Raw genomic sequence first — 24,999 nt, forward strand, 5'->3', positions numbered from 1 at the left:
GAAAAAATGTGCAGCAAAAGGGTAGTGCACACTTAATACATTGACAGAATACATTGACAGAATTTTGTCACGTTGCATATTAAAGGTGCATCAAAAATAAAATGGTGCACACTTACAGAGCAGTGAAGGGTGTGATAGATAATTGAAGACCGTGCACCAGTGTTCAATAATCACTTTTGATAAAACCGGGCCATTATGCTCACCTCACAGTGTCCGTGCATAATACACGTCTATGACGGCCATGAGCTAGCTGCCATCCTTGAGGATATGTGTATATGTGCATTTAACACATATATCATTAGTAAAATCGAGCAGTAACTATAAATGAATAATACTGGTCATGAATATAATTGCTTTATAAGATCACCGGCAGGGCAACACGGTAGGTACTATATGGGCCCAAGTATCAACCATACCCCAAAAAAAAGACTATGTAGTCTAATAATTAGTAGTTGTATCTAGGAGATTGTATCCAATTGAGGTATTTAAAACAGAGGTAGCAATAATGTTCGTAAATTTCAGGACGATTAATACAATTTTGCTAATCGAAACCAAAGTTCCTTCACGGATAAATAGTTGGTCACAGTGAAAATTGTAGCTTTTATGTGGCTATGGATGGAGTGGAGATAGAAAAATCATCATACACGTTAACTGATGTTACGTTTCATAGTAAATGTTTTAAGACAATGGGGCAGATTTATCAAGTTGTCTGAAAGTCAGAATATTTCTAGTTGCCCATGGCAACCAATCACAGCTCCCCTTTGGGCAACTAGAAATATTCTGACTTTCAGACAGCTTGATAAATCTGTGCCCAATGTCTTGTAACTCACGGTTTACAGTTGACACATGGTTTGTATATCATCAGGTAAAGTATACCTTGTGGGAGCACAAGTAATGAATCGCGCTATTCCAATCACGTTTGCTCGTACTCGGCATCTTTCAATCCCGCATGCGCATGCGTGCTTACTCAGCCGGCTTGCAAACCCCGCATTCGGACTTTGTTCCGCCAGCTTATCATACCTCCCAACTTTTGCGGAGGAGAAAGAGGGACAAAATGGCGGCACGCGAAGCGATTTTTTTACCCACAGAAGCCACACCCTAGCCACGCCCCCTAACCACACCCCCTGGCCACGCCACTGCTCATACCTCCAACGCATCCACTGACACCAATGTATATATAGCAGCAATATACATAAATATATATGCTGATTAACCCCACTGGCACCAATGTATATTTATGTATATAATTGGGGGGCATATTCCACTCCCCCTAGACAACGAGCATGTCCCCCCCTAGACAACGAGCATGTCCCCCCCCCCCCATGGCTGCGTGCCCTTTTTTGTGTGTTTGTGTTATTTGTGTCTTCCAGGACCGTACCTGCTGTGGACTACTTCGGATTCGAAGGATTATGTCGATGACCGACATTTCTAACAAATAAAATGGTCAACGAGGGTGTGTCTGCGTTCTTTGTTCAATTAAACTTATATTTGTTAAAAACGGTGTGATTTATTTTTTTGCAACACTCTTCATAGTTTGCCATAGTAGTGGTGCCGGCTAGATGACGGCGCTCATTAATAAGGGCTGGCCTTAGTGTTTGCCTTAATTTTTTTGGCAAATTCACACTAACGCCCATACCATTACCCCGGTATCCACCGCCACCAGGGGTGCCGGGAAGAGCCGGGTACAAACCAGTAGCTGACCGTCTGTAGATGGTCAGGTGCTGGGGCTGCTGCAGGCTGTTACTGTTGAGCTGGGATAGCCCCCTAACAGTGGCCTATCCCAGCTCAGTAATGGCAGACTGCTGCTGCTTTTTGTAGCTGGCTGATTTGAAAAATAGGGGGCACCCAGGCTGTTTCCCTCATTTTTTCAAAACGGCATGGGGTGACCCTTATTGTTCAAATCAGCCAGATACAAAAAAGCAGCAGCAGCCTGCCATTACTGAGCTGGGATAGCCCACTGTTAGGGGGCTATTCCAGCGCAACAATAACAGCCTGCAGCCGCCCCACTACCTGACCATCTATAGACGGTCAGCTACTGGTTTGTACCCGGCTCTTCCCGGCACCCCTGGTGGCGGTGGGTACCGGGGTAATGGTATGGGCGTTAGTGTGAATTTGCCAAAAAAATTAAGGCAAACACTAAGGCCAGACCTTAGTAATGAGCGCCGTCATCTAGCCGGCACCACTACTATGGCAAACTATGAGTTTGTCGCAAAAAAATAAATCACACAGTTTTTAACAAATATAAATTTAATTGAACAAAGAACGCAGACACACCCTCGTTGACCATTTTATTTGTTAGAAATGCCAGTCATCGACGTAATCCTTCGAATCCGAAGTAGTCCACAGCATGTACGGTCCTGGAAGACACAAATAACACACACTGTGGCGGATGCACTGAATTATTGTGACATGCTCCGTGCACCTGCTCAATAAGAGGTCCCCAAAATGGTATTAATGTAAATGTCATCTCATACCGCATAAATGACACCTTAAAGAGGGCCTGTCACCCAGATGTTAGATGTTACTAAAGTAATTAGCTCCTAGTGCTAAACCAAACGCAGCGGTGTTACACAGAAACCTCTGATAACGCTGACTAACACCGCCGCGCTGTACACTACAAGCGCCGGACCGCTCTCAAAGTGGCGTATTCATGAGGGGGTGGGATTGTGGGCATGACACGCGGCAGTCACCGCCGGCCTATGGAACGAGCGGGGCAGTCAGGGGAAGAGGGACTGCCCCCTCATGAATACGTCGGACCCCTTTGAGAGCGGTCTGGCGTTTCTAGGGTACAGCGCAGCAGTGTTTGTTAGTGTTATCAGAGGTTTCCGGTAACGCTATCAGTATAGCACTGATGCGTCTGGCTTAGCACTAGGAGCTGCTTACTTTAGTAACATCTCTGGGCGCGATCACACGGTGCATTTTGCCTGCGTTTTCATTGCGTTTGAAATGCATTACAACAGCTGAGAGGCGATTTGCCTAATTACATTACTGTTTACGCTTGTTAACGCATGCGTTGACATTGCGTTTAGAGTGCGTTCTGTAAACAGAAACGTTAACAGTAATGTAATTAGGCAAATCACCTCTCCTCAGCTGATGTAATGCGTTTCAAACGCAATGAAAAGGCAGGACATAACGCAACGTGCCCTCCTAGTGCTGTTTTTCAGGGTGACAGGTCCTCTTTACACAGCTTCGCACACCGAAGTATAGAAAAGTTATTGGCCTCAAACTATGGCAAAATTAAGAATTTTTTTTCTACAAAAGATTTACATTTTAAAAGAAAATCTAAAACACAATAATTCTTCTATAAATGTGGCGTCTCTGTGATTGTACCGACCAAAGAATAAAGCAGAGGTGTCATGTGGGGCGCAGTGAAATCTGTAGAAACAGGGCACAAAAGAAAATGGCGCAAATGTGTTTTTTCACCAATATCGCTGCATTTGGATTTTTTCACGCTTCCCTGTACACGGCGCGGAATATATAATACCGTTACTAGAGAGGACACTTGGTTACACAGAAAACAAGCCGCACACAGCTCTGGACATGGAAAAATAACAAGTTATGGAAGATTGAAAGTGGGGAATGAAAAACGGAAACGCAAAAATAAATAAGGGCCTGGTGGTTAAGGGGTTAAGTCACATCTAGTAAAATAAAAGCAGAATAGCAGGCACTGAGGGGGGGTCCTATTTGGCAGGGGGTCTATGAGAGTTATGCCTATGCAGACAGCAGTGACAGATACCTGATATCACGGCTGCTGCTCCAGCACTCTCCCGGCTCTGCTACATCATGTGCTGTCTCCCGGGCTGTAAGAGGGGGGAGGAGGGGGAGGGGGCAGGGAGCTGATATACACTTACAGATAAGATGATCCTCTGAGGCGGCTGCTGTGCAGCCTGTGCTCCATTCATAGAACAGCCCTGGGGGAGGACACTGGGCTCTGATTGGTCCCTGGGCTGGGGGCGTTGATGGGGGAGGTGCCGGGCTGTGCAGGAGATTCCACGGACCTGAACACAGCAGGAAGACGGAGGAGGCGCTGGGGGTGGGACACGGAGCCGGGACAACCACAGGTAGTGCGGGGGAGGGACTAATCGGGACTTTATTTTAGCCGCCCGTTCCAGCGGGACAGGGGTTAAAAACCGGGACTGTCACGCTGAAATCGGGACGGTTGGGAGGTATGAGCTTATGATCCCTGTGTTAGGACTCTGTTCAGCCGAGCACACTGGCTTGCATTAAGACTCCGTTCAGTAAGCCACATAAGTTTATGCGGTTAAGCTTGAGTCTCCATCCTCAGGTTAGTAGTTTTAGACATAATTTGTTGCTGAATGTTAGTTATTCATCCTCTCAATCACTTCTATAATAGAACTCCAGTGCTATCTAGAGGCGTTTCTGAGCTTATTCTCAGCTCCTTCTTCAGCTACTCAGAATCTGAGGAAGGAGCTGAGAATAAGCTCGAGAAATGCGTCTAGCTAGTACTGGAGTTCTATCCCCTCTCTTATTGTGCCTCCTCTTATCTTCCCCCTCACATTGCGCCTTTTAGTGTGTGGGCCTTCTCCTCTTCCCTCTCCTATTTAAAAATAAAAATCACCACATACTCACCTCTCCCCATTTCCCAGCTGCTCTTCTTTTGCCGTTGTGTTCGGCTGTGATGCTGGCAGCCGATGATATCATAAACACAGAAGCAGAGAGGCACATTGATGTTGTGGGGAGCTGACATATTGATTTAAACTCTTTGTCTAGAGGGCGTAAATAGAATGGAGTGCGCAGGGGCCGGAGCCAGCTGTGACAGGTGGTTGTCAGGACCCACTGGTAGTCTCAGATTAAAAACCTTATAATAATAGGAATTATAGAAACAACCAAAACAGAAAACTTTCAGTCTTACCTCATTTGGAATATTTATTGTTTCCTTTACTTCATATTCCACATCTGAATGAAAAACGAAAGACACTTTGAATAATGAGTTGAATAAAACAACACATTCTTTCATGATCTGCAATTTGTCCTTTTCTCTTAGGTTAGTGCATAGAAAAACTTTTAGAATGTAAGATGGGAGCTTTTAATATATTTCATTTAATTTTTTTCCTTACTTTCCTATCTTTCTCTCCTGACCAGCATGACCTATGAATGGTGGGTGGGGCGGTTCAGGCTTTGTCATTATGCAGTTATTTGATCGATAATATTACACATTGATATGTTCCTGTATTCTTCTTTTGCTTTCTTCCTTATTTAGACTGCATCTACACATTTAATTTTGAAGCATAATTCAAACACAGTGGGGAGAGGCTTGGACAGATTGTTAACATGCAAAACACGCTGTGCTCATTCCCAATCGCTTGCGTTTCAGTGTAAATCCATATGTGATCGGGCCAAGCACCTCCCTGTTTGCATGTGAACAGCCTTAGGAAGTTTGTGTTAATAAGCTGTTTGTCCTGTCCTCCACAGCTAATTCTAATGAATTAAATCTATACAAACAGTCTCTGAATAATCAACCCGTAGAGCTGAAGCATCAAGCTAATTATTCTACAGGTCTGAAAAAGTGAATCCTTATCTGTCTGAAGCTGAGAGCCCTCAGAATTCTGTCAGATATACTACTCACTACAAGAGAAAGAAGCAGAATACAGGAACATAGAAGCTACTTTAGTTATATTATACACTTTACTACCATCACCTTTTCTATTCATTTTTTAAACAAAAACATTTCTTTATAGGTTTAGTTACGCTTTAAGACACTAAGAAGACACTTATATCCTATCCTGTCTGATCACTGGGTTTTTGATCGCTACTGATCATATAAACAGGAAACAGAAATGTCTGATCCTATGAATAGAGAGTAACTGTCTTTTGCTTGAGCTGAGTATACATATTTGCTGTGCATCAAGGCTGACTATCTTAACAGGTTCAGCTGACATGTAACTCCTATAGGGGTGTCCCAGCTATTCCCCACAGGCAAATATTGAGGGAAGTAAAGCTTGGCCTGCTTCCAATACAGCACACATGCACCTTTTGGGTGAGCCAAGTTTTCATTTATAGGACTGACAGCTACTTAAAATGTAAGGTCAGCTAAATGTTTAGAACAGCTAGTCACTATATCAGTGTTGTCTGACCTTAAATGACTAATGATATTGGAATACTTATAATAAGTTTAGTTTGGAACATGCAAGTCTATATCTGCAACTGACACACAAGTCAACAAAAACACTAGCTAACAAATCATAGTTCGGAACGTTTAGACTAAGGCCCCTTCCACACTTGCATTGCAGATCATGTCAGAGTCTGATCAGGGTGCGATCAGGGTTCGGTCAGTGAAAAACTGACCTTTTTCATCAGCGTTCAGTCAGTTTTCAGTCAGATTTTGTTCAGTGTCTCAGTTTTTCACACAAGTTTTTTTGGTGTTTTCAATGCATTTTCAATGCTTTTTTCATGCGCAGATAGCGTGAAAAAGACTCAGGACTGAGCTCTATCTTTTCTATGGCAATTGATCAGTGAAAAACACATTGGACTTGCGTGTGTCTCAGAGTGCAATGCATTTTTTAATGTATCTCCATAGACTTATATGGTGCGTTTTCCACGCGGGCGACTTGCAAAAGTAGAGCATGCTAAGATTTAAATGCGAGTTAAAAAAACGCAAGTCTGAAAAAAAACATTGTTTACAATGGGTCAGATTGCAATGCAAGTTCTGTGCATCAAAAGCATGTGCAGAATACACCTGTGAAAAACGCAAGTGTGAAAGGGGCCTTAGACTTGTGTCTTTTGAGTTGTTCACAGTTCATTGCATTTGACCTGCTACCTATTCTTCTGAAATACCTCTAAATAAATATTTTGCATATGAGACATGCTCACAGGCCCCAATTTATCACGACTATCTAAAGTCTGTTGCCCATAAGTGAGTTTAGGCTGACAAACTCGTGCACATATGGGATTTATCTGACTCAACTGAGAATCACTGAACTGAAATCAGAATTTCAGTTCAGTGATACTAAATTTGACTAGGTAAAACAGAGCGACTTTGTTGGCCCAAACTCACTCATGGGCAATGGGCTTGAAAGTAAAAAATTCTCTGTTGTGTATAGCAACCCATAATTTTTAAAACTGCTGAGCTGTGAAGCATTGATATGGGTAACAAAGGCAGTTTTACTGCTATACAGTTGGGATATATGAGGCCATGTTTGTTTTCTGTTCAGGGACACACATGAAGGAGCCACTGCAGAATACCCGTAGAAGACATTCCACAGAGATGTAGGGCATGGCAAAAGTTAGCCAAAAACAGATGGTTTGTATTTTTCGTACAAAATTTTTGTTTTAGTTGATTTAGCTGCGGGCTGGGGGAGTGGATTTGGGTGATTAAACATTGAACTATTATTTAATACTGCACTTAGAATCTACAAACAATACTAGACAAGCTATGCATTCAGAACCCGTAGTCCACGTAAATTGCTACAAGTTAGCTGCCAGAGATTCCACTGTGCCAATTATTCCATGTGTGTCCCCAGCCTTATGGCTTCTTATGGTGATGTTGAACCTATGGCATGCATGCCAGAGGTGGCACGAACACTGGTTCAGAGTTGATCCCTGCTCTGCTCTAGGGAATACATACATATCGTCATATCTTTTTTGTTTATTGATGCCAGCACCAGAGTGCCGCATCATGAGAAGTAAAGAATTACACAGTTCTAACTCAAATGAAATAACTGCCTTGTAACCTACAGGGTGGGTATTTGCAGTTGTTCTCCACACTAGCTTAAAGGAAATCTACCATCAAAATCAAGCATGAAAAACCAGGGGCACTTACTCATTTATCCAGGCACCGTGACTGTGGTACTCTTCTAATATTTTTTATCCATGTACGCCTTCCTTTCAAAATTAACTTTTAAAATCATGCCAATGAGCCAAAAGGGCTTTGATGGTGTTACCAGAGCCCCTCCCCATGCTGTAGCTTAACAAGCTGTACACTGAGCAGCAAGTGCTGAGGGACGGGGGTGAGACATGTAACCACCTGTGAAGCTACAGCACGAAGGTGGGGCTCTGGTAACACCCCCCTGGGGTGGGTCCATTAGCAAAATTTTTAAAGTTTATTTTAGAAAAAGGGAGGAAAATTATCAAAGTAACTGTGCTTGGATATATGAGTAAGTGTCCATAGTTTATCATGTTTGATTTTGATGGTAAATTTCCTTTAATAGAGGACCAAACATCATAATCGTCTATTACCGAAGAATTTCCTAATAGGATATTTAAAAATGGGTTTCCTAACCCAGTCACTGCAATAAATAAGCAATGAAGATCAAGTGTGTTCATTCAATAACAGATCCAAATTAGAGGCAGTGTTTACCCTGTAAAGTTGGTTCTGATCCGAGACCCCCCATCATGACGCTGTTGACGTTCCACATGCCTGGAATGAAGCATTTCTTCTGCTCTCTAAGATCAGCCATCATTTTGTTCCGTTGCCTGTAGAAAATTCATAGAATATTTGTTATTAGCACCATGTACTCAATGATTTTACTATGAAAGAAATAAATGCAGTCCTCTTATGAACCCCCCACTGTATCTGGAAAATTAATTTGGCAAGGGGAATACAAAAGGGAAAACAATAAGAACACTACAATCTAAAAGCTTTCCCTTGTTCCTCAGGGGTTTTTAATTAACACAAAGTACAAATGTTCTGAACAATCTCAGCCCTCTGGATGTATTAAAAAATAAAAACCTTTCAGCTGCTGCTGATAAAGTGTTCCCATCTGATTAGTAAAGACGCGGTGGTATAAATAATATTACTCCTGCAGGATAAATCAATCTGCCTTTGAAAACTAAACATTAAAAAATCACAATCCCAGTAGTCAACCATCAACGATTAGACTGAGTCTGTAAAAGACGAGGCATGAAAAATAATGCTTCTAGGGTATCACATTTTCTCAATAGTCCATTCACACTGATATTTCTTTATTCCCTTTAGAAAAAGGAAATCCTAAGGTCAGTTTTAACGATAACCCATTGTACATGTACTTAAGTTCAGAAATGTAAACCAGATACTGACACATATTCTTTATTCTTCATCTGTTTTTATATCTCATTGATTGTGGATTATAAAGCTGTAGGCACATAACTGAGTACACAGCATGAAAGGGGGATTCTAGGAATCACTGGAGATGATCTATCTTCAGGATAGACCATCAGATCATGGACGGCCAACCACCTGCCCCTGCATCGATCAGAGTACAAGGACCCAGGAGCTGCTGGCGCCATCATTGTAGATGCAGCTCTAAGTTAAAGGGATTGGTCACTTTACCTCATGTTTTCTGCAATGTGTCTGTAATTGTGGGGGGCAGGATATTAGGTAATTTACCAAAATACATCTATTAAAAGTACTGTAGCTCTTTCTTGATATGTAAAGTGAAGCCTCCTGTCATTTACCATATCAGACAAACATTCCTGTCCATAAAATGGCCGCAGATGGAGGATCATGTGTCCATGAACAATCGCCCTGCCAGGACCTTAAGACAGTATTCATGAATATAAGATCAATCATTAGGTCCTGGCAGAGCTTGTGCATCGACAGTTAGAGATGACATGACCCTCCATCTGCGGCCATTTAATGGACAGGAATGTCTGGCTTCTGATGTAAAAGACAGGAGGTATCACTTTGTATATAAAAAAACTACATATTAAAAAATGACCTAATATCCTGCCCCCGCCCCCCACTTATACACACATAACAAATAATATGAGGTAAAATTGCTAACTCCTTAACCCCTTAAGGACGCAGCCATTTTGTAGCTTAAGGCTCAGCCCGATTTTTTGGATTCTGACCTGCGTCACTTTATATGGTTATAACTTTTGAACACTGTTACTTATCAAAGCGATTCTGAGATTGTTTTTTCCCCACATGTTGTACTTCATTTTAGTGGTAAATTTTGGCTGATAAGTTTTGCGTTTATTTACAAAAAAAAAGAAAATATGATAAATTTTTTGAAAAATTTGCCATTTTCGAAATTCTAAGTCATTGCGTTTTCAGGCAGATAGATTTACCACCTAAATAAGTTGCTGAATAACATTTCCCATTTGTCTACTTTACATTTTCATAATTTCTGAAATGTTTGGATAATTTATTTTGATGTCACGCGGCTTGCAAATAGAATATCGCTTTTCCGGATTTTCAGAATTGACTATTTTGGGGATAAATACAGTTTTGAATGAAATTTTACATATTTAGCATCAAAACCCCCTATATAACCAACCCATTTTCAAATCTGCACCCCTCAAACTATCAGAAACAGCTTTTACGAAGATTGTTAACCCCTTGAGATCTTCATAGTAATTGAATCAAAATGGAGGTGAAATTTAGAATGGTCATATTGTTCCCTTATACGTTCATTTAGCACTAAAATTTACACATTTCCAAAATATAAAAAGAGAAAACCCACCATACAATTTGTTCTGCAATTTCTCCTGAGTACAAAGACCCCCCACATGTGGCTGTGACTTGTGTTATGGGGGCACAGCGAGGTTCAGAAGGGAAGGAGAGCCCTGCAGCTGCCAGGATTTTAGTTTCCTCATTGGCCCCTTTTGAAGGCTATAAAATTTTCGCTTTTTCGTTATTGGGGCCATGTGACGGCATTTTTTTTGCGGGACGAGATGCTTTTTCCATTGTTACCATTTTGGGGTTTGTATCACCTATTGTTGAAAATTTAGGAACTTTTTTTGAGGGCAGGAGTAGAAAAGCATCAATTCTGTACTGGATTTTTTACTTTTTTTTTTTTTGGTGTTCACCGTATAGACTAATAATCATGTTATCTTTATTCTATGGGTTGATACGATTACGGGGATACCAGACATGAATATATTTTCTTACGTTTTACTAAATTTGTCAAACAAAACCCTAATGTGGGGAAAAATCTATCATTTATGTATTGCCGTCTTCCAAGTGGCATAACATTGTTACATTTTTGGCTACGGAGCTGGTTGATGGCTTGTTTTTTGCGGGACATGTTGTACTTTGCACCAGTATCATGTCTGAGTACATATGGTTTTTTGATCGCATTTTATAGTATTTTTTGTGGGATTGAAAAGGTAAAAATCATAATTTTTGGAAGGTTTATAGCAGTTTTTTTTTACGGCGTTTATCGTGGGGGTTCAATAATGATTTACTTTTATTCTACGGGTTGTTACGGACGCGGTGATACTATATATGTGGGGTTTGTGTTATGATTTAGACTTTTTTTTGAGTTATATGTCTCTTTATATGTTTTGGGAGTTTGGGGCATTTTTAGTGATTTATGACTTTATTTTTTTATTGAATAACTTTTTTTTTTAACTTTTTCACTTTTATACCATGGGACATGAAGAAGCAATCATCTGATTGCTTCTTCATGATAATATTCTGCAATACTGATGTATTGCAGGATATTAGCAGTGTCAGCCTATACACTTGCATAGGCTGGCACTGTGCCAGTAAGATGACGTCACAGACGCCATCTTACTGGCAGTTCTTGCAGGTAACTCTGGGGTCCAGATCGGACCCCAGAGTTACTATAGCAACGATCGGCGCCCCCCGAAAACGGTTCGGGGGGGGCGATCGTGGGGGAAAGATCCCCCAGATGCATGTTAGATGCCGCGGTCGCGCTGACCGCGGCATTTAACAGGTTAAGCACCCGCGATCGGAGACAACTCCGATCGCGGGTGTTACACTGGGGTGCCGGCTATTAGTTACAGCCGGCACCCCGTGTCTCCCGATGCCGGTTCGGCTCTGATCCAGAGCCGAGCCGGCATAAGCGCCGTGGCGGATATATCCGCCACTGAGCGCTAAGTCACTGCGCTCCGTGGCGGATATATCCGCCACGGAGCGTGAAGGGGTTAAAGCCACTACAGAGACATGGAGCCAACTGATTCTAGTCCTGCGTGCTCTGTTTAATGGAACATTGTACATTTTAGGATAGACCATTAATAGTGATTCCAGCCAAACCTTTATTAGTATATCCTCAACTATGGGGCACATTTACTTAAAATTGCTATTGTATAATACTGCGTGCAGCATTTCACTACGGAAATCGTGGAGACCGACGCTGGAGATGGGAAAGGTGAGTTGTCATGCAGGCTGGCTGGGGCACACGGAGGTACACGGGTGCTCCTGCGACCTGAGATATGGGTTACAGGGGTACCCATGACAGAAGGTCCACAGTCTGACAAAAGTGCGGCGCAAAGCCCTTAGTAAATGTGCCCCTATGAGTTTCAAGTTTTATAACAGAAGTGATGCTTTACATTATAATCTTATAACAAGCTTATCTCTTATTTATTGTGACAGTAAGGAAACTAGCAGCCTAAAACTAAACATAGTATTCACTTTGAATCTAATATACTGTACCAAGATTTCAAATCTCAAACCTTTTTTGCTCTTCCGCCTTTAGATTTGCTGCCAAATTTGCCTGTTCTTCATCTTCAGAATCACTATTGTACAGATGATATATCACCTTTAAGTAATCCAGATCCTTTTAAAGAAAGAGAAAAAGTACATTTACTTTCACAAACCGGATTTCATAGACCAAGCACAGTGTCAGGGAAATGAGCCCTTGCATCATAGTGAAATATGATAAAAGGAAGTATGGACTATGATGCAAGGAGTCCCACCCCCCAACACTGTGTTTGGTCCGTGAAATCTGGCCAGCACACAGTCTGTTTTTTGACAGTCATGTGGCACCAGAATCAGTTTTGCTTCTTTCATGTTTTTTTTTTTTTTAGTTTTCAATAGAGTTTACTATAGATACTGATCTTTACTGCTGTATGTTGAGATATGACAATTCCAAACAGTGCAAGTGTTGGTTTTGTATCACGGGCTACAGTTCTACTTCGATAGCTTTTATTCATAATCGTCATCATACCTGGGTGGATATATATTTCATGTAGTCATCGGTGTTAACAATGGACTTCCACCAAACAAGCCAAGAATTGCATATTCTGGAAGCATCTTTATCAGGAGATATGTGTTGGATCCCACTTAATACCGAAAAATAGGAAAAATTATGAAACATTTTCCATGGAATGAAGGATACACACATACCAACAAAATATACCGGTGGCCAGCTCGTTAGTATCACATAGCTTTGATTACACTGCTATAACGAGCTGCTCACCTGTGTAACATCACATGACCATGGATTTATCTACAGGAAGTAAACTACGAAGCTTCCTATTGCATGGCAGCAAGAAGACAGCAAGCAAAGATCTAGAAAACCTTGAAGAGTTGATATGGAATGTATATTGGAAAATTTTATAACTTTTCATTACACAAACAATATCAATTATTTGCTGGAATGTGCTTAAAGGGAACCCATCACATTTTTCACGAATACAAGTAGTGACAGGTTCCCATAGAGCCCTAGTAACTATCTGACACCCTTCTTTTAGCTAAAAATGATTCCCCTGAGATTGCCATATTTTCAACTTTATAATTTTACCTGGTATCTAAGCATGGCTACATCAAGTCGAGGTAGGCGTGGCCTCCTCGGGCTGAATTCAGCAGCTCCTCTACATCCTATCTCTGTATTCAGCTATAATGTCATGTGACCAGGGTGACATCATCCCAGGTCCCACTAAGCATATATCTCATGAAATCACAGCATTTTTTATCACATAAAATCACTGCAGCCTGCATGGAGAGGACTAGGAGTCCATGGAGGCTGCTGTGATTGTTTTATGTGGTCAGATATGTACATGGGGTATAGTTTGCGAATATTAAGTAGCTTAAGGACCTTTGATGTTGTCACCCTGGTCGCATGACATTAGGCCACGACCCCTCGACTCTCTCCAAAGCTGCATAGATAACAGGCAAGATTATACCTCTGATTTTATAGGGATCTGAGGGAAACTACTTTTAGCTAAAAGCAGGGTGTCAGATAGTTACTAGAGCTCTATAGGAACCTGCCACTCCCTGTATTTTTGAAAATAGTGGTGACGGGTTCCCTTTAAAGTAGAAAACCCCTTTAAGTTTTGTCCTAAATGTATAATGAGAAAAAGGCTTGACAATCATTTCTACAAGCAAAGGAGATGCATAGGCAAGTTTGGTAAAATATGGAACTATAAGTGCAATTCTCCAGACTGTACACTGTACGCTACATGTTGAGGGGCAACCATCTTCAAGAGAAAGCTTTTAAGTAAAACTTTACCTTTCAAACATATCAGTGGAAACAAGAGAGTCCAGTTCCTTGTTAATAACACGTTGATTTTTCTTTTTTGTCAGGGTGGAGGAAGCAGAACATAGGGAGATATCCACTTTTGTTGCATAGGGTTCAAAGTCTAAATCCTTAAACATGAAATATAAAATGAGTCAGACAGGTTTGGCATCACAGAGACAATAGCATGGAGGTGAAGGCATAGAACTGTCAACAACTGTCATAGAACTGACCCCTTGTATCACATAAAACAATGATGTTTGGACTCCCTTTTCTGGAACAGTGTTTGCCTTGTAAAATGCGGACACAACCTGTGTAACATCTGTTTCAGTATCATCCTCAGTCTGTGATGTGGGACTGAGGAGGCGCTGATTTTATCTCTGTGCCATGCTTGTATTCTGTAGTGTGAACACAAATCTGTTTGTATTGCTTTGTCCTTGTGTCTGTGTTTTGCACATGTTTTTGCCATCTAATTGTTCTGTACTGCCTAGGATATGTGAGGCAAACAGGTAGGGCCTTTGGTGGGTTCAGTGTCATGGCTCACTGTCTGTTTCCCCTCATTACTTCCTATTAGAGAGCATGTTTATGTGCTGTAGTCCTAACATTACCTCTGAAGTCCTATTAATAGTGAAAGAAGAAAGTTCCTTTTCTGCACCTAGAGTGAATATATAATAATCATAAGTAGAGCTGAACGGACACAAACTTTGAGTTCGGTTCCGGGTGCATATAGAAATGTAAATATAAGTTGCTGTTAAGAAATGACATTTATTTTCTGATATTAACATATGAAATACCTGCTCAAACTTCAGGTGATCTGCTGAAATGTTCTTAGTGAGTTCAGTATAAACTTCTTGGAGTTCTTGCCCAACATACAAGTTTTTGTCCAACTTCTTCACACTTGCCGTCTCAATCTGAAATGGAAAATGAATTAAATATTTGGATTTTTTTTAAAGCATAACCGTAAAGTTATAATTATTTTATCAAATTATTTTATGTGATTCCCCCTTTAAAAACAAACAGCATATGCCTACTTTGTGATGCTCGTCCTTTTTTTCCCAAAGTTATGGCATTTTCTGTTATGAAAGTGTTTGACAAAAATCTTTCTCAGAGGTGAAGAGGGCGGAGACTAATTTCTGTCAGTCTATACCCTCAAGCTGAGGCCAGTTAGCTTGCCTACAGATACCATGATACCTTATGTTCTCTCTCAAAGTAATTTAGCATTAAATCCATTTAGTTTCCCACAAGTAAATCCACTGAACATGTACAGTGCATATACAGGATGTATATGGTGACAGCTCTGCCATCACATGGTGGAGCAGGGAACTTGTAATAAGTGGTAGAAATCATAAGTAAACCAGTTACATGAAGTCTATAGCCTGTGCTGTGTGAGCACTAAGGGTTATAGCTTATCTGCACAGAACTGATACTGCCAATAACAAGGTGGGGGAAGGCCTTCAGCATTAAGAGAGGAGAGACAGAGTAAGTTCTGCAGAATCACAGACTGGGATGGAGGGGCTGATAAAGAGAAACTGTGGAGATCTTGTACCTCACTATTCTGTGCAGGAGACATCTGCATTCACACACCCAGCCCTGTTTCATACACATAAAGCTCTGTCCTCCTTCTCTGAGGCCAGGAAGAAGCAGCTCCTCCCCTCCAGAGAAATCGTCTGATAAACATCAGATAAGCAAATCTACGTACTCCAGGGCTTATCAGCAGAGGGAGAGGAAGCAGCTATTGCAGCTTTGAGGTAATCTAAGGGGGATAGCAAAGAAACTACTAGATATAGGTAACAAAGATAATAGGCAAAGTTGTTTTACATCCCAAGAGCTATTGATTTGTGAAAAAAACTTTACAGTTACTCTTTACGTAATAATTTCAAATGAATGGTTCTTGGTTTTCAAAGAAAGGAAATGATGGGGTCAGATTTATAAAAAGTGTGTTTTCCCATGAAACAAGTTAGGCCCTATCCACAGGTGAAAACCCCTTGAACCCCTTACCGGCGCGCGACGTAGTAGTGTGGCACACGTCGGGTCCCAGTGCATAGAGAGGGCTCATGGAGTCTTGCAGCAAAGACTTACCGGTAACACCCGCGATCGGTGCTATGTCGTCGATCGCTGCCGCAACGCATCTTGGCAAGGATTGTCACTCCCTGTGACATCATCGGGGAGCTGCAATCCGTCGCCATGATAGCATCGGGTCTTCCGAAGACTCGAGGCTGTCTCGTTTTAACCATTTTATTACAATGTGCTATCAGCACATTGTAATGAATGAGTAGGAAAATCCCCATATACTGCCTTACTGTAGTATGGCAGTATACGATAGGATTGATCAGACTACCTAAGGTTAAAGTACCTTAGGGAGTCTGAAAAATAAGTAAAAATAAAAAAAAGTTTAAAAAAAATTTATAATTAAAAAAACTAAAAATTCAAATCACCCCCCCCCCTTTCCCTAGAACAGATATAAATATAATTAAACAGTAAAAATCAAACACATTAGATATTGTCGCGTCCGTGTTTATATCTTACAGTAATCTCTGACTACTATTTTAGAGGAGAGCTGTTCTTGGTAGAAGTATCCACCAGTGCGATGGCACTTTATTCTTCTTAAATAACAAATTTTCTTGACAGCATTAATGTTTGATGAAGACATTGATGGTCAAAATGTCAACTCTGCAGCAAATACACAGCTGGAAATATTCTCTTGGGTAGACATTTTAGAAGTTTCTGTAAGCAAAACTGTTCTAGTTTCTAATGGCAACCAATATAGTGCTCAGCTTTCATTTTTTTCCACAGCAATTTATCAAATGAAAGCAGAGTTCTGATTGGTTGTCATAAGCAACTAGAACAGTTTTGCCCTCAGTCACTGCTGATAAATCTCCTCAAGTCTATATTGTAGGCTAATTTATGTAGAATATATTTTTATATGAACAAAATGATTACTAGCAGTACATAGGTATAATGGGCAAAATTTATTATCGCTTCTTGTCTTGTAAATGGTCTTTGTTATGTTGTCACCATTTTTTGAATTGTGTAATTTAACATGTGTGCTCAATTTACTCCCCTGCTTTGAGTAGAGTATGTTGCACATTGGGGCACATTTACTTACCCATCCACAGGAGTTCCCAAAAGTGCATTGTCCGACGACAATGCACTGTGCCGCGATTTACTAACATTGTGCGACCGATATGCTGCATCTGTCTCTTCCCGCACAGGTCCGCCAGAGTTCACAATCCTGTTGTACGTATGTGCATTGGTTGCGACACAATTTCAATCTTAAATTCCGCGCTCAGTCTGAACCAGTCGGATCGTCACCTCCAATTTCTGTCGCATGAAAGCCAGCATTGCTGCGCCAAAATCCGATCACGTGCGACACAATCCACTTCTAAATCCCTGTCCCAGCTGCGCAAATCCCGAATACCATGAATAATCCAACAGAATTGCGATCCGCGAACCCTTAGTAAATGAGCCCCATTGTGCGACTATGGGGCAGATTTATCAAGCTGTCTGAAAGTCAGAATATTTCTAGTTGCCCATGGCAACCAATCACAGCTCCCGTTTAAAATATTCATGAGCACTGGTAAAATGAAAGCTGAGCTGTAATTGGTTGCAATGGGCAACTAGAAATATTCTGACTTTCAGACAACTTGATAAATCTGCCCCATTGTGTGTTAACTTGTCCAATAAGACGATACTCATGTATAATAGTCGTAAAAATCACGCAAAATGTCTCAAAGGCACAACTTATCTTTTTTTTTTACAATTTTTTTGTAATTCAATAGTTTTGAGATTTAAAAAAAAATAAAATTCTAAGGTTTTAATTTATAATTTTTTTATAAATTTTTAAGTAATGATAGCATCTAAATAATTCATTACATTGTTTTAATTAAAACTTGAATGTCGATTTCATCAATTTATTAATGAAGGGTGTTGAGATGATTTTTAATTTATAGTTTTAATTTTTGCAAATGGTTAAATAATTTCATTTATACTAATGCATGGGGTAAGTTTGAGAAGAACATACATGTGCCTCTGGGTGGATATACAAGTGTATTTACAATGTACAAGTGTATATACAAGTCTATTTTCACAGTCACAGTTAACAAATTTGACTTGGTGTTGTGCCAAGATGCATCTAAAATAGGAAAATAAAACCCGACAAAGGGCAATGATAAAAGTCCTCCAAAATATCAGTCAGTTATGAGTCACCTGCCACTGCCTCAAGGATAAAGGAAGAGAAGTGGGTTGAACAATTGACACCTGAGTTTTGTGTCCGCAGGTCTGTGTTTGGGACATGTGTTTTTGGCATCACTACCGAACACAAATGAGCACAACAAGACATAAAATATACGGCACATCAGTGCAAGAAAAATGTGATACATAGAAAATGAAACCAGGCATGTTATCTGATGTTATGTTTTTTTAGAAAAAGATCCCATTTTAAGTCAGCGGTTATTTAACTCTTAAAATCAGTTAGTGTTTTACTACTGCCACCTACAGGCAAGCAAAAAATGTTACAGTGCATCTGCTTCAGCAGATCTACAGTTTTTAACAACCAAGTTAAATTTTATAATAAATAAATAAATAGAATAACAAAAATATCTACATATATCGTAATGTCAGACTTCTCATGTCTATATTTAGGTATAATACTGGTATGGGTCATTTTCTCTTCAGTCGTGCAGGTAAACAGGAATATTTTAAAGATCATACTATCATAATATCATACTATAAAACATACTATGTAGTGATGCAGAATATTACACCACCGTAAACTAAACACATAGAAAAGCCACATGAATTTTCTACAACATACACTATTCTACAGGTTTCTAGAAAAGAATTTATCTCTTGAAATATACCATGATTTTTGGCTGAATGTGACAAAAAAAAAAAATCAGAAACATAGGTGCATTAAAGGCCCTGTGCATAATTATGGGTCCCCAAATACAATCTTCAAACTTTATGGACCTGTAATGAATAATACATGGGGACAATGGGGCTCATTTACTAAGGGTCCGAGGACCGCACTTTAGTCGGGTATTGCGACGATTTCCAAATTGAGCCGCATTTAAAAGGGGTTTGTGTCGCACCCAATCGGATTTGGCGCATCTTGGCACCGGCAACACAAATCGAGGGGGGGGGGGGTTTAACTTTAAAATTGTGTTGCAAGACATGAACTTAGATACACCGGGAAGAAGATGGTGAACTCCGGCAGACCTGAGCGGGGAGCGACACATGCAGGATATCGGGCGCACGATCTACATGGACTCGGACAGGTAAGTAAATGTGCCCCATTATATGAATGTGTTAATGTTTATGTTTCTTGGTCCAGAAAATTAAAGGGGGTCTCCGGTCACTATATGTACTTTTTTTTTTTTTTTTTTAACTAACCAGTTCTTTTGCATATATTAGAGTTGCACATCCTTACCTCATCACCCTGGGCTGTATACTTTCTTTTCCTTCACTTCACAGCTGCAGCTGCATAACTCCAAGATGGCTGCCCCCATTCTGCTAAAAGACTACATCTCCCACAATCCCCCTGGTCAGCACAGCTTCTTCATACAGAGGAAAGTGCAGCCACACCCCCACAGCAGGGAACAAGGAACTGACTGCACATATCAGACCAGAGAGCAGAGACAGTATACAGGTCGTTTCTATGGAAACTATAAGTGTAGCAGGAGCTGGCAGTGCACAGGAATGACTTTGATTTCATGAAAAGGGGGCAGAAGATTTAAAGGAAACCTACCACTTACAAGTGGTAGGTTTAGACACATATACATGGCACCAGCTCAGGGTGAGCTGGTGCCAGATCATATTTTTGTTAGGGGAACAAAGCCCCTATCGCCGTTTTATAAGTTATATTAACTTATAACTCGGCGCACCGCACTTGGGCACGGCGCACCATGCGCGTGCCCGTGCGTGCGCCGGATTCTAACGTGCTGGAGAGCCGGTGACGTCATAAGTTATAAGTTAATATAACTTATAAAACGGCGATAGGGGCTTTGTTCCCCTAACAAAAATATGCTCTGGCACCAGCTCACCCTGAGTGGTGGTAGGTTTCCTTTAATGTGGTAGGTTTCCTTTAATGACACTGAATTAGTAAAGTGATAAGTGTGTGGTGATAAGGTATAGTGAGGTCAATCTTTGTCACCGGAGAACCCCTTTAAGTTTTAAATAGTAACCGTCATTTAAGATCATTTTTGATATTGTGGAGAGGGGTAAGTTGTGAACATTGTTCTAATATTAACATTTGTTAACCATCCATTAACAAATTCTCCTTAGGATAAGTTCACACCGCCGTATGGGGGACGTATATATATGCCGTATATATACCTCCCCAGAGACGGCAATGGGCACACGGCGCTGTAAGGGTGTGGTGCTGCACACATACGGCACCTTACCATCCCGTAGACAAGAGAAAGATAGGACATGTCCTATCTTTCCCCATAATACGGCACCGTTTACCATACATCGCTCCTCCTCTCCCGGGCTACAGTACGGCGGGTACATCATCGTGTCAATGTAACCTTAGTTTGTAAAGTAACAGGCTGTAAAGTGTTACCTCGTTACCCATTAGTTACAATGTTACTTCAATGTTGCTAGGGCAAACAGATCTCTTCTCTCCTGTTTTCTACACAGCTGAGAGTGTTAACCCTTTCTGCTCTCTCCCTGGCTGCAGTATGCTTTGAGCATATTTTTTAAACCTCAAACTGAAAGTGAAATCCTCACTACCAGAGTTGTTTAACCAAACACGGTGAGAGTAGATGTGAGCTCATGCAGCCTTCATAGACACACACTGTTACATGCTAGAATTTGCATCTCTATGGGAGTAACTTAATTTTTTTTTTGAAACAATGCAAAATTTGTTAGTAAAGTGTATAAGAAAAATGTTCACTACATCCTCCTATACACAATATAAACAAATTATTTCAAATGATTATTACGCTTTACCTTATTAAAAAGAACTAGAGTACTTACCTCTGATGTAAAATCATTATAGAGTGGAGGATATTTAGAAATTTCTGTGAAATCTGTATATACCCTATCGGAGGCCTGAACATCTGCTTTTCTTATTAGTGGCCTGTTTGGAATTTGTACATCAATTGTGAAAGGCTGAGGATGGACATAGTTTTCTGTCTTTCTCTCTTCTTGTTGTTTTGGGATATTGTTTAAATCCTGGAATAAAGAATAAAATGCCAAGATTTTAATCTTGTATAAAAAACTCACATGTATATGGCCACATTACAACTCTGCATATTTAGAACCATGGACAGAATCTTACTTTGAGAAAGTTTTCCTAAAACCATCGGACAACATCATGCGCGTAAGTCCGCATGTACCGTAACATATTTCTCCATGTTGCTCGCCGTTTTTGTTCCCATATATTTCTATGCCTTAGCCTGTGTATGAGACAAACTATTCTTGGCTGTGTCTGTGGCTCTGCCCTCCCGTAGACGTCTATGGGAATGTGAATAATACAGATGCCACACAGGTGTAACCCATATTTGCACATTGGTTACTAGGTAACACATGACATGACATCTGTGGTTTGCAAGCCGAGGGGTAAAGAGCAAGGCCATGCAGGACATTACACATGAATTATATAATCTATAATTATACAAACTAAACTCACCCAATTACAGTTTGATAAATTAGTTCAGGTTAAGCCTGTAGATTTTTAAAATAAAAGTCAAAACTTACACAAAAACAAAGAGATGGTACCCAACTCAATGATTCCGCACTACTCCTATTCTGATCCTTCCAGGGTCCCGCTGGACTCTGGACTTTTTTTAGAGACACAGGAAATGGATACTCTGCCAATCACTGGTCGCAGACGTGGGTTGTGTCAGCCAGTTATTGGCTGAAGCGGCAGAACCATTTTAGAACCGCCTTAAAGGGGTATTCTTATCTGGGGATTGAATTTTCATGGGCCATATACATAAAATTCTTCAATTGGTTGTACGGTAATTAATAAAGGGTTCCTGTGTGAAGATAATTTCCCATCAATGTAGCCATGTTGTCCCTTAGAAACAAGATTGTTGTCCTTGGATACGACCACCATTGATTGCACAAAGAAAGAAATAGTTTCTGTATATGAAATGGGCAGGGGTTACTGCATGTCTTGCAGCTGTCCAGTGGTAATGAATGCTGGATCAAGGTGGTTGGGCAAGGATTAATAGCGCATGTGTAGGCACTGTTGCAACAGGGCAGATGTAACCGTATCCTAGGACTAAGGGACAACATTTATGGGAAATTATTTTCACACAGGTACATTATTATTGATAAATTGCCATTGAAGAAATGTATATATGGCAGATTAACTCTTTAACATCAAACATTATATTTATAATGGTTGTAATTTTAAAAATGGTACACAATAAACTCCGGTTCCCCCATGAGTTGTCAGCCAAAGGTTCTAAAAATGCAGTCACTTTGAGACACATTTTGGTGGTGTTCTGTTTAAGAGAGCCACTGTTTTTTAGAGTTTGCAATAGCAGTTTTTTTTATAGCTGTGTGCCACTCTGTGATAAACACATGCAGTGCCGGGGCAACACTACTGAGGAGCACACTGACACTGCAAGTAGGTCCCAAACATAGAGGTGCATTTATAGTAATCATGTAAGTTTTAGGCCAGTTTAATGCAGCAGTTTTTCATCCAATCTCTTGCATCAGTATTTGTAAGACAAAACTGGAAGTGGACCCACTCCTGGACCCATTCCATAACCCACCAATGGTTATTCTAGTAATATAATTTTAAAAGTAGTTTCAGTATCTTCTTATATGATGTTCCATTAATATTTAACTCCTACTTTTGACTAAAATATGTGAACTGGGGTTTAGCCTTTGTTTCAAGTTTTTATAATTTAAGATTACAGATATATTTGGTTCCTTATTTATACATTTTGTCAATATGAATAGTAAGTATGGGTAAATCCACCTTTAATAATGCTTCCATTTTTTGCCGTTTTGCAATATTTGTGTTTCCAGGGGCTGTAGCTCTTATTAAGGGAGGAATTTCATCTTTGGTACATGAGCTTTCTACTTGATAGGATGTCTGCAATATGGAGCCTTCTGTTAATCTATAAGATATAAACATCAGCAAGAAATCTTCACAATTAAAGCCAGGCATAAATGCAGAGAGTATTAAGGTTTAAAAAGTAAAACAAATATAAAATTACAAAGAAAATGGCAGCATACAGATCATTTTTTGTGATTAAAGGAGTATTCCTCCAAGTCCCAACTCTGAGAGCTACAGTCATTTACACAAACACAAATTTAATTCTCATTTACACTAGCAAGGATGAGAACTGATCGTTTATAAACACCATGCTGCTCATGCATTTACATGAACCTATTAACCCCTTAAGGACGCAGGGTTTTTTCGCTCATTTCTCGCTCTCCACCTTCAAAAATCCATAACTTTTTCATTTTTCCTTGTACAGAGCTGTGTGAGGGCTTATTTTGTGCATAACAAATTTTACTTTCATGCAATGTTATTTATTATTCCATGCTGTGTACTGGGAAGCAGGAAAAATTTCCAAATGTGGAAAAATTGAAAAAAAAAACGCATGTGCGTCACGTTCTTGTGGGCGCAGTTTTTACGACTTTCACTCTTCGCTCCAAATAACACCTTTACTTTATTCTTTGGTTCGGTACGATTGCGGTGATACCAAATCTATTTAAGTTTTATTGCGTTTTAATACATTTTCAAAAATTAAACGAAAGTGTACGAAAAAGGAAAAAACTATTTTGCCATCTTCTGACGCTAATAACTTTTTCATACTTTTGTGTATGGAGCTGTGTGATATGTCATTTTTTGCAAAATGAGCCAACGCTTTCATTGCTACCATTTTGAGGACTGTGCGACATTTTGATAATTTTTTATTACATTTTTTATGTCATGTAAAAAGGTTGCATTTTGGACATTTGGGCGCCATTTCCCGTCTCGGAGGTCACCGCCGTCAATAACCGTTTTTATATTTTGATATATCGGGCATTTTGGGACACGGCGATACCTAATGTGTTCATGATTTTTACTGTTTATTATATTTTATATCAGTTCTAGGGAAAGGGGGGTGATTTGAACTTTTAATATTTTTTTAATTTTTTCCATTTTTTAAACTTTTAACTCTACATTAACCCTAGATAGTCAGATCGTTACAATACAACTGTATTGCAGTATATGGCATTTCTGCACAGTTTACGTTACAATGAGCCATTGGCAAGCACCGACCGCCGGTGTTAGCGATGAATCTTTGCTGCGATATGCAGCAAAGCCCATCTCTGTATGAAGAGGGCTCAGCCCGTGAGCCCTCTTCATACTCCCTTCATAGCTCTGTGGCAGATATATCCGTCACAGAGCTTGAAGGGGTTAATATAGGCTAATGGAAAGTAAACAGCAGGAAAATAATAGCTACAGTAATCATACCTTGTACATTAAAGGGGCATTCCCACAAAGAAAAGATTCTTAAATATACTCAGGTTAACAAAATAATTCATTCTTAAATTCACTGTTATTAACAAAGACACAGCATTTCACAGATATAATTCCAACCTGTCTCTCCAATCAGTCCTGGTGTATACAATTTTGGTTGCCCCAGGATCTGAGCGTAAATTATCTGGCTTAGGGTCGGGCAGGACAGATTCTTCTCATGCATGAAATGCATTAGATTCTTCTTATCTTTTCTGCTCACTGCAGTCTCTGTGAACTAAAGCCCCTCTTGTCTACATTACAAGACGAGCTCACACAAACACACTTCCTACCAGCAAGCAGCAGTGTAAGGAAACGAAATCTACAAACTACAGGCAAGATAAGATCTTTATAGCTGGGGAAGGAGTTTAAGCAGAGCTGACT

General features: G+C 40.2%; 1 protein-coding gene and 1 long non-coding RNA gene across 5 annotated transcripts in view; one reads left to right on the forward strand and one right to left on the reverse strand.

Annotated features, from left to right (window-relative positions):
- LOC140126645 (uncharacterized) overlaps positions 1 to 24,999 on the forward strand; it is a 45,218-nt gene that overhangs the window by 18,087 nt on the left and 2,132 nt on the right. The window lies entirely within an intron of this gene.
- The window catches only part of CCDC87 (coiled-coil domain containing 87), a 49,832-nt gene that overhangs the window by 8,881 nt on the left and 15,952 nt on the right, over positions 1 to 24,999 (reverse strand). For 3 of the 4 annotated variants that reach the window (XM_072146332.1, XM_072146330.1, XM_072146333.1), the window contains exons 10-17: positions 23,083 to 23,224; positions 21,123 to 21,320; positions 14,939 to 15,055; positions 14,139 to 14,275; positions 12,855 to 12,969; positions 12,361 to 12,464; positions 8,318 to 8,433; positions 4,874 to 4,917 (exon numbers count right to left, since the gene is read on the reverse strand). In XM_072146332.1, coding sequence (XP_072002433.1) covers positions 4,874 to 4,917; positions 8,318 to 8,433; positions 12,361 to 12,464; positions 12,855 to 12,969; positions 14,139 to 14,275; positions 14,939 to 15,055; positions 21,123 to 21,320; positions 23,083 to 23,224 — 973 coding nt within the window. Of the gene's footprint in view, positions 1 to 4,873; positions 4,918 to 8,317; positions 8,434 to 12,360; positions 12,465 to 12,854; positions 12,970 to 14,138; positions 14,280 to 14,938; positions 15,056 to 21,122; positions 21,321 to 23,082; positions 23,225 to 24,999 lie in introns of all 4 variants that reach the window. The other variant, XM_072146331.1, reaches the window with a different exon arrangement.

The sequence above is a fragment of the Engystomops pustulosus genome, chromosome 4 (genome assembly GCF_040894005.1).
Source record: "Engystomops pustulosus chromosome 4, aEngPut4.maternal, whole genome shotgun sequence".
NCBI classification, from domain to species: domain Eukaryota; kingdom Metazoa; phylum Chordata; class Amphibia; order Anura; family Leptodactylidae; genus Engystomops; species Engystomops pustulosus.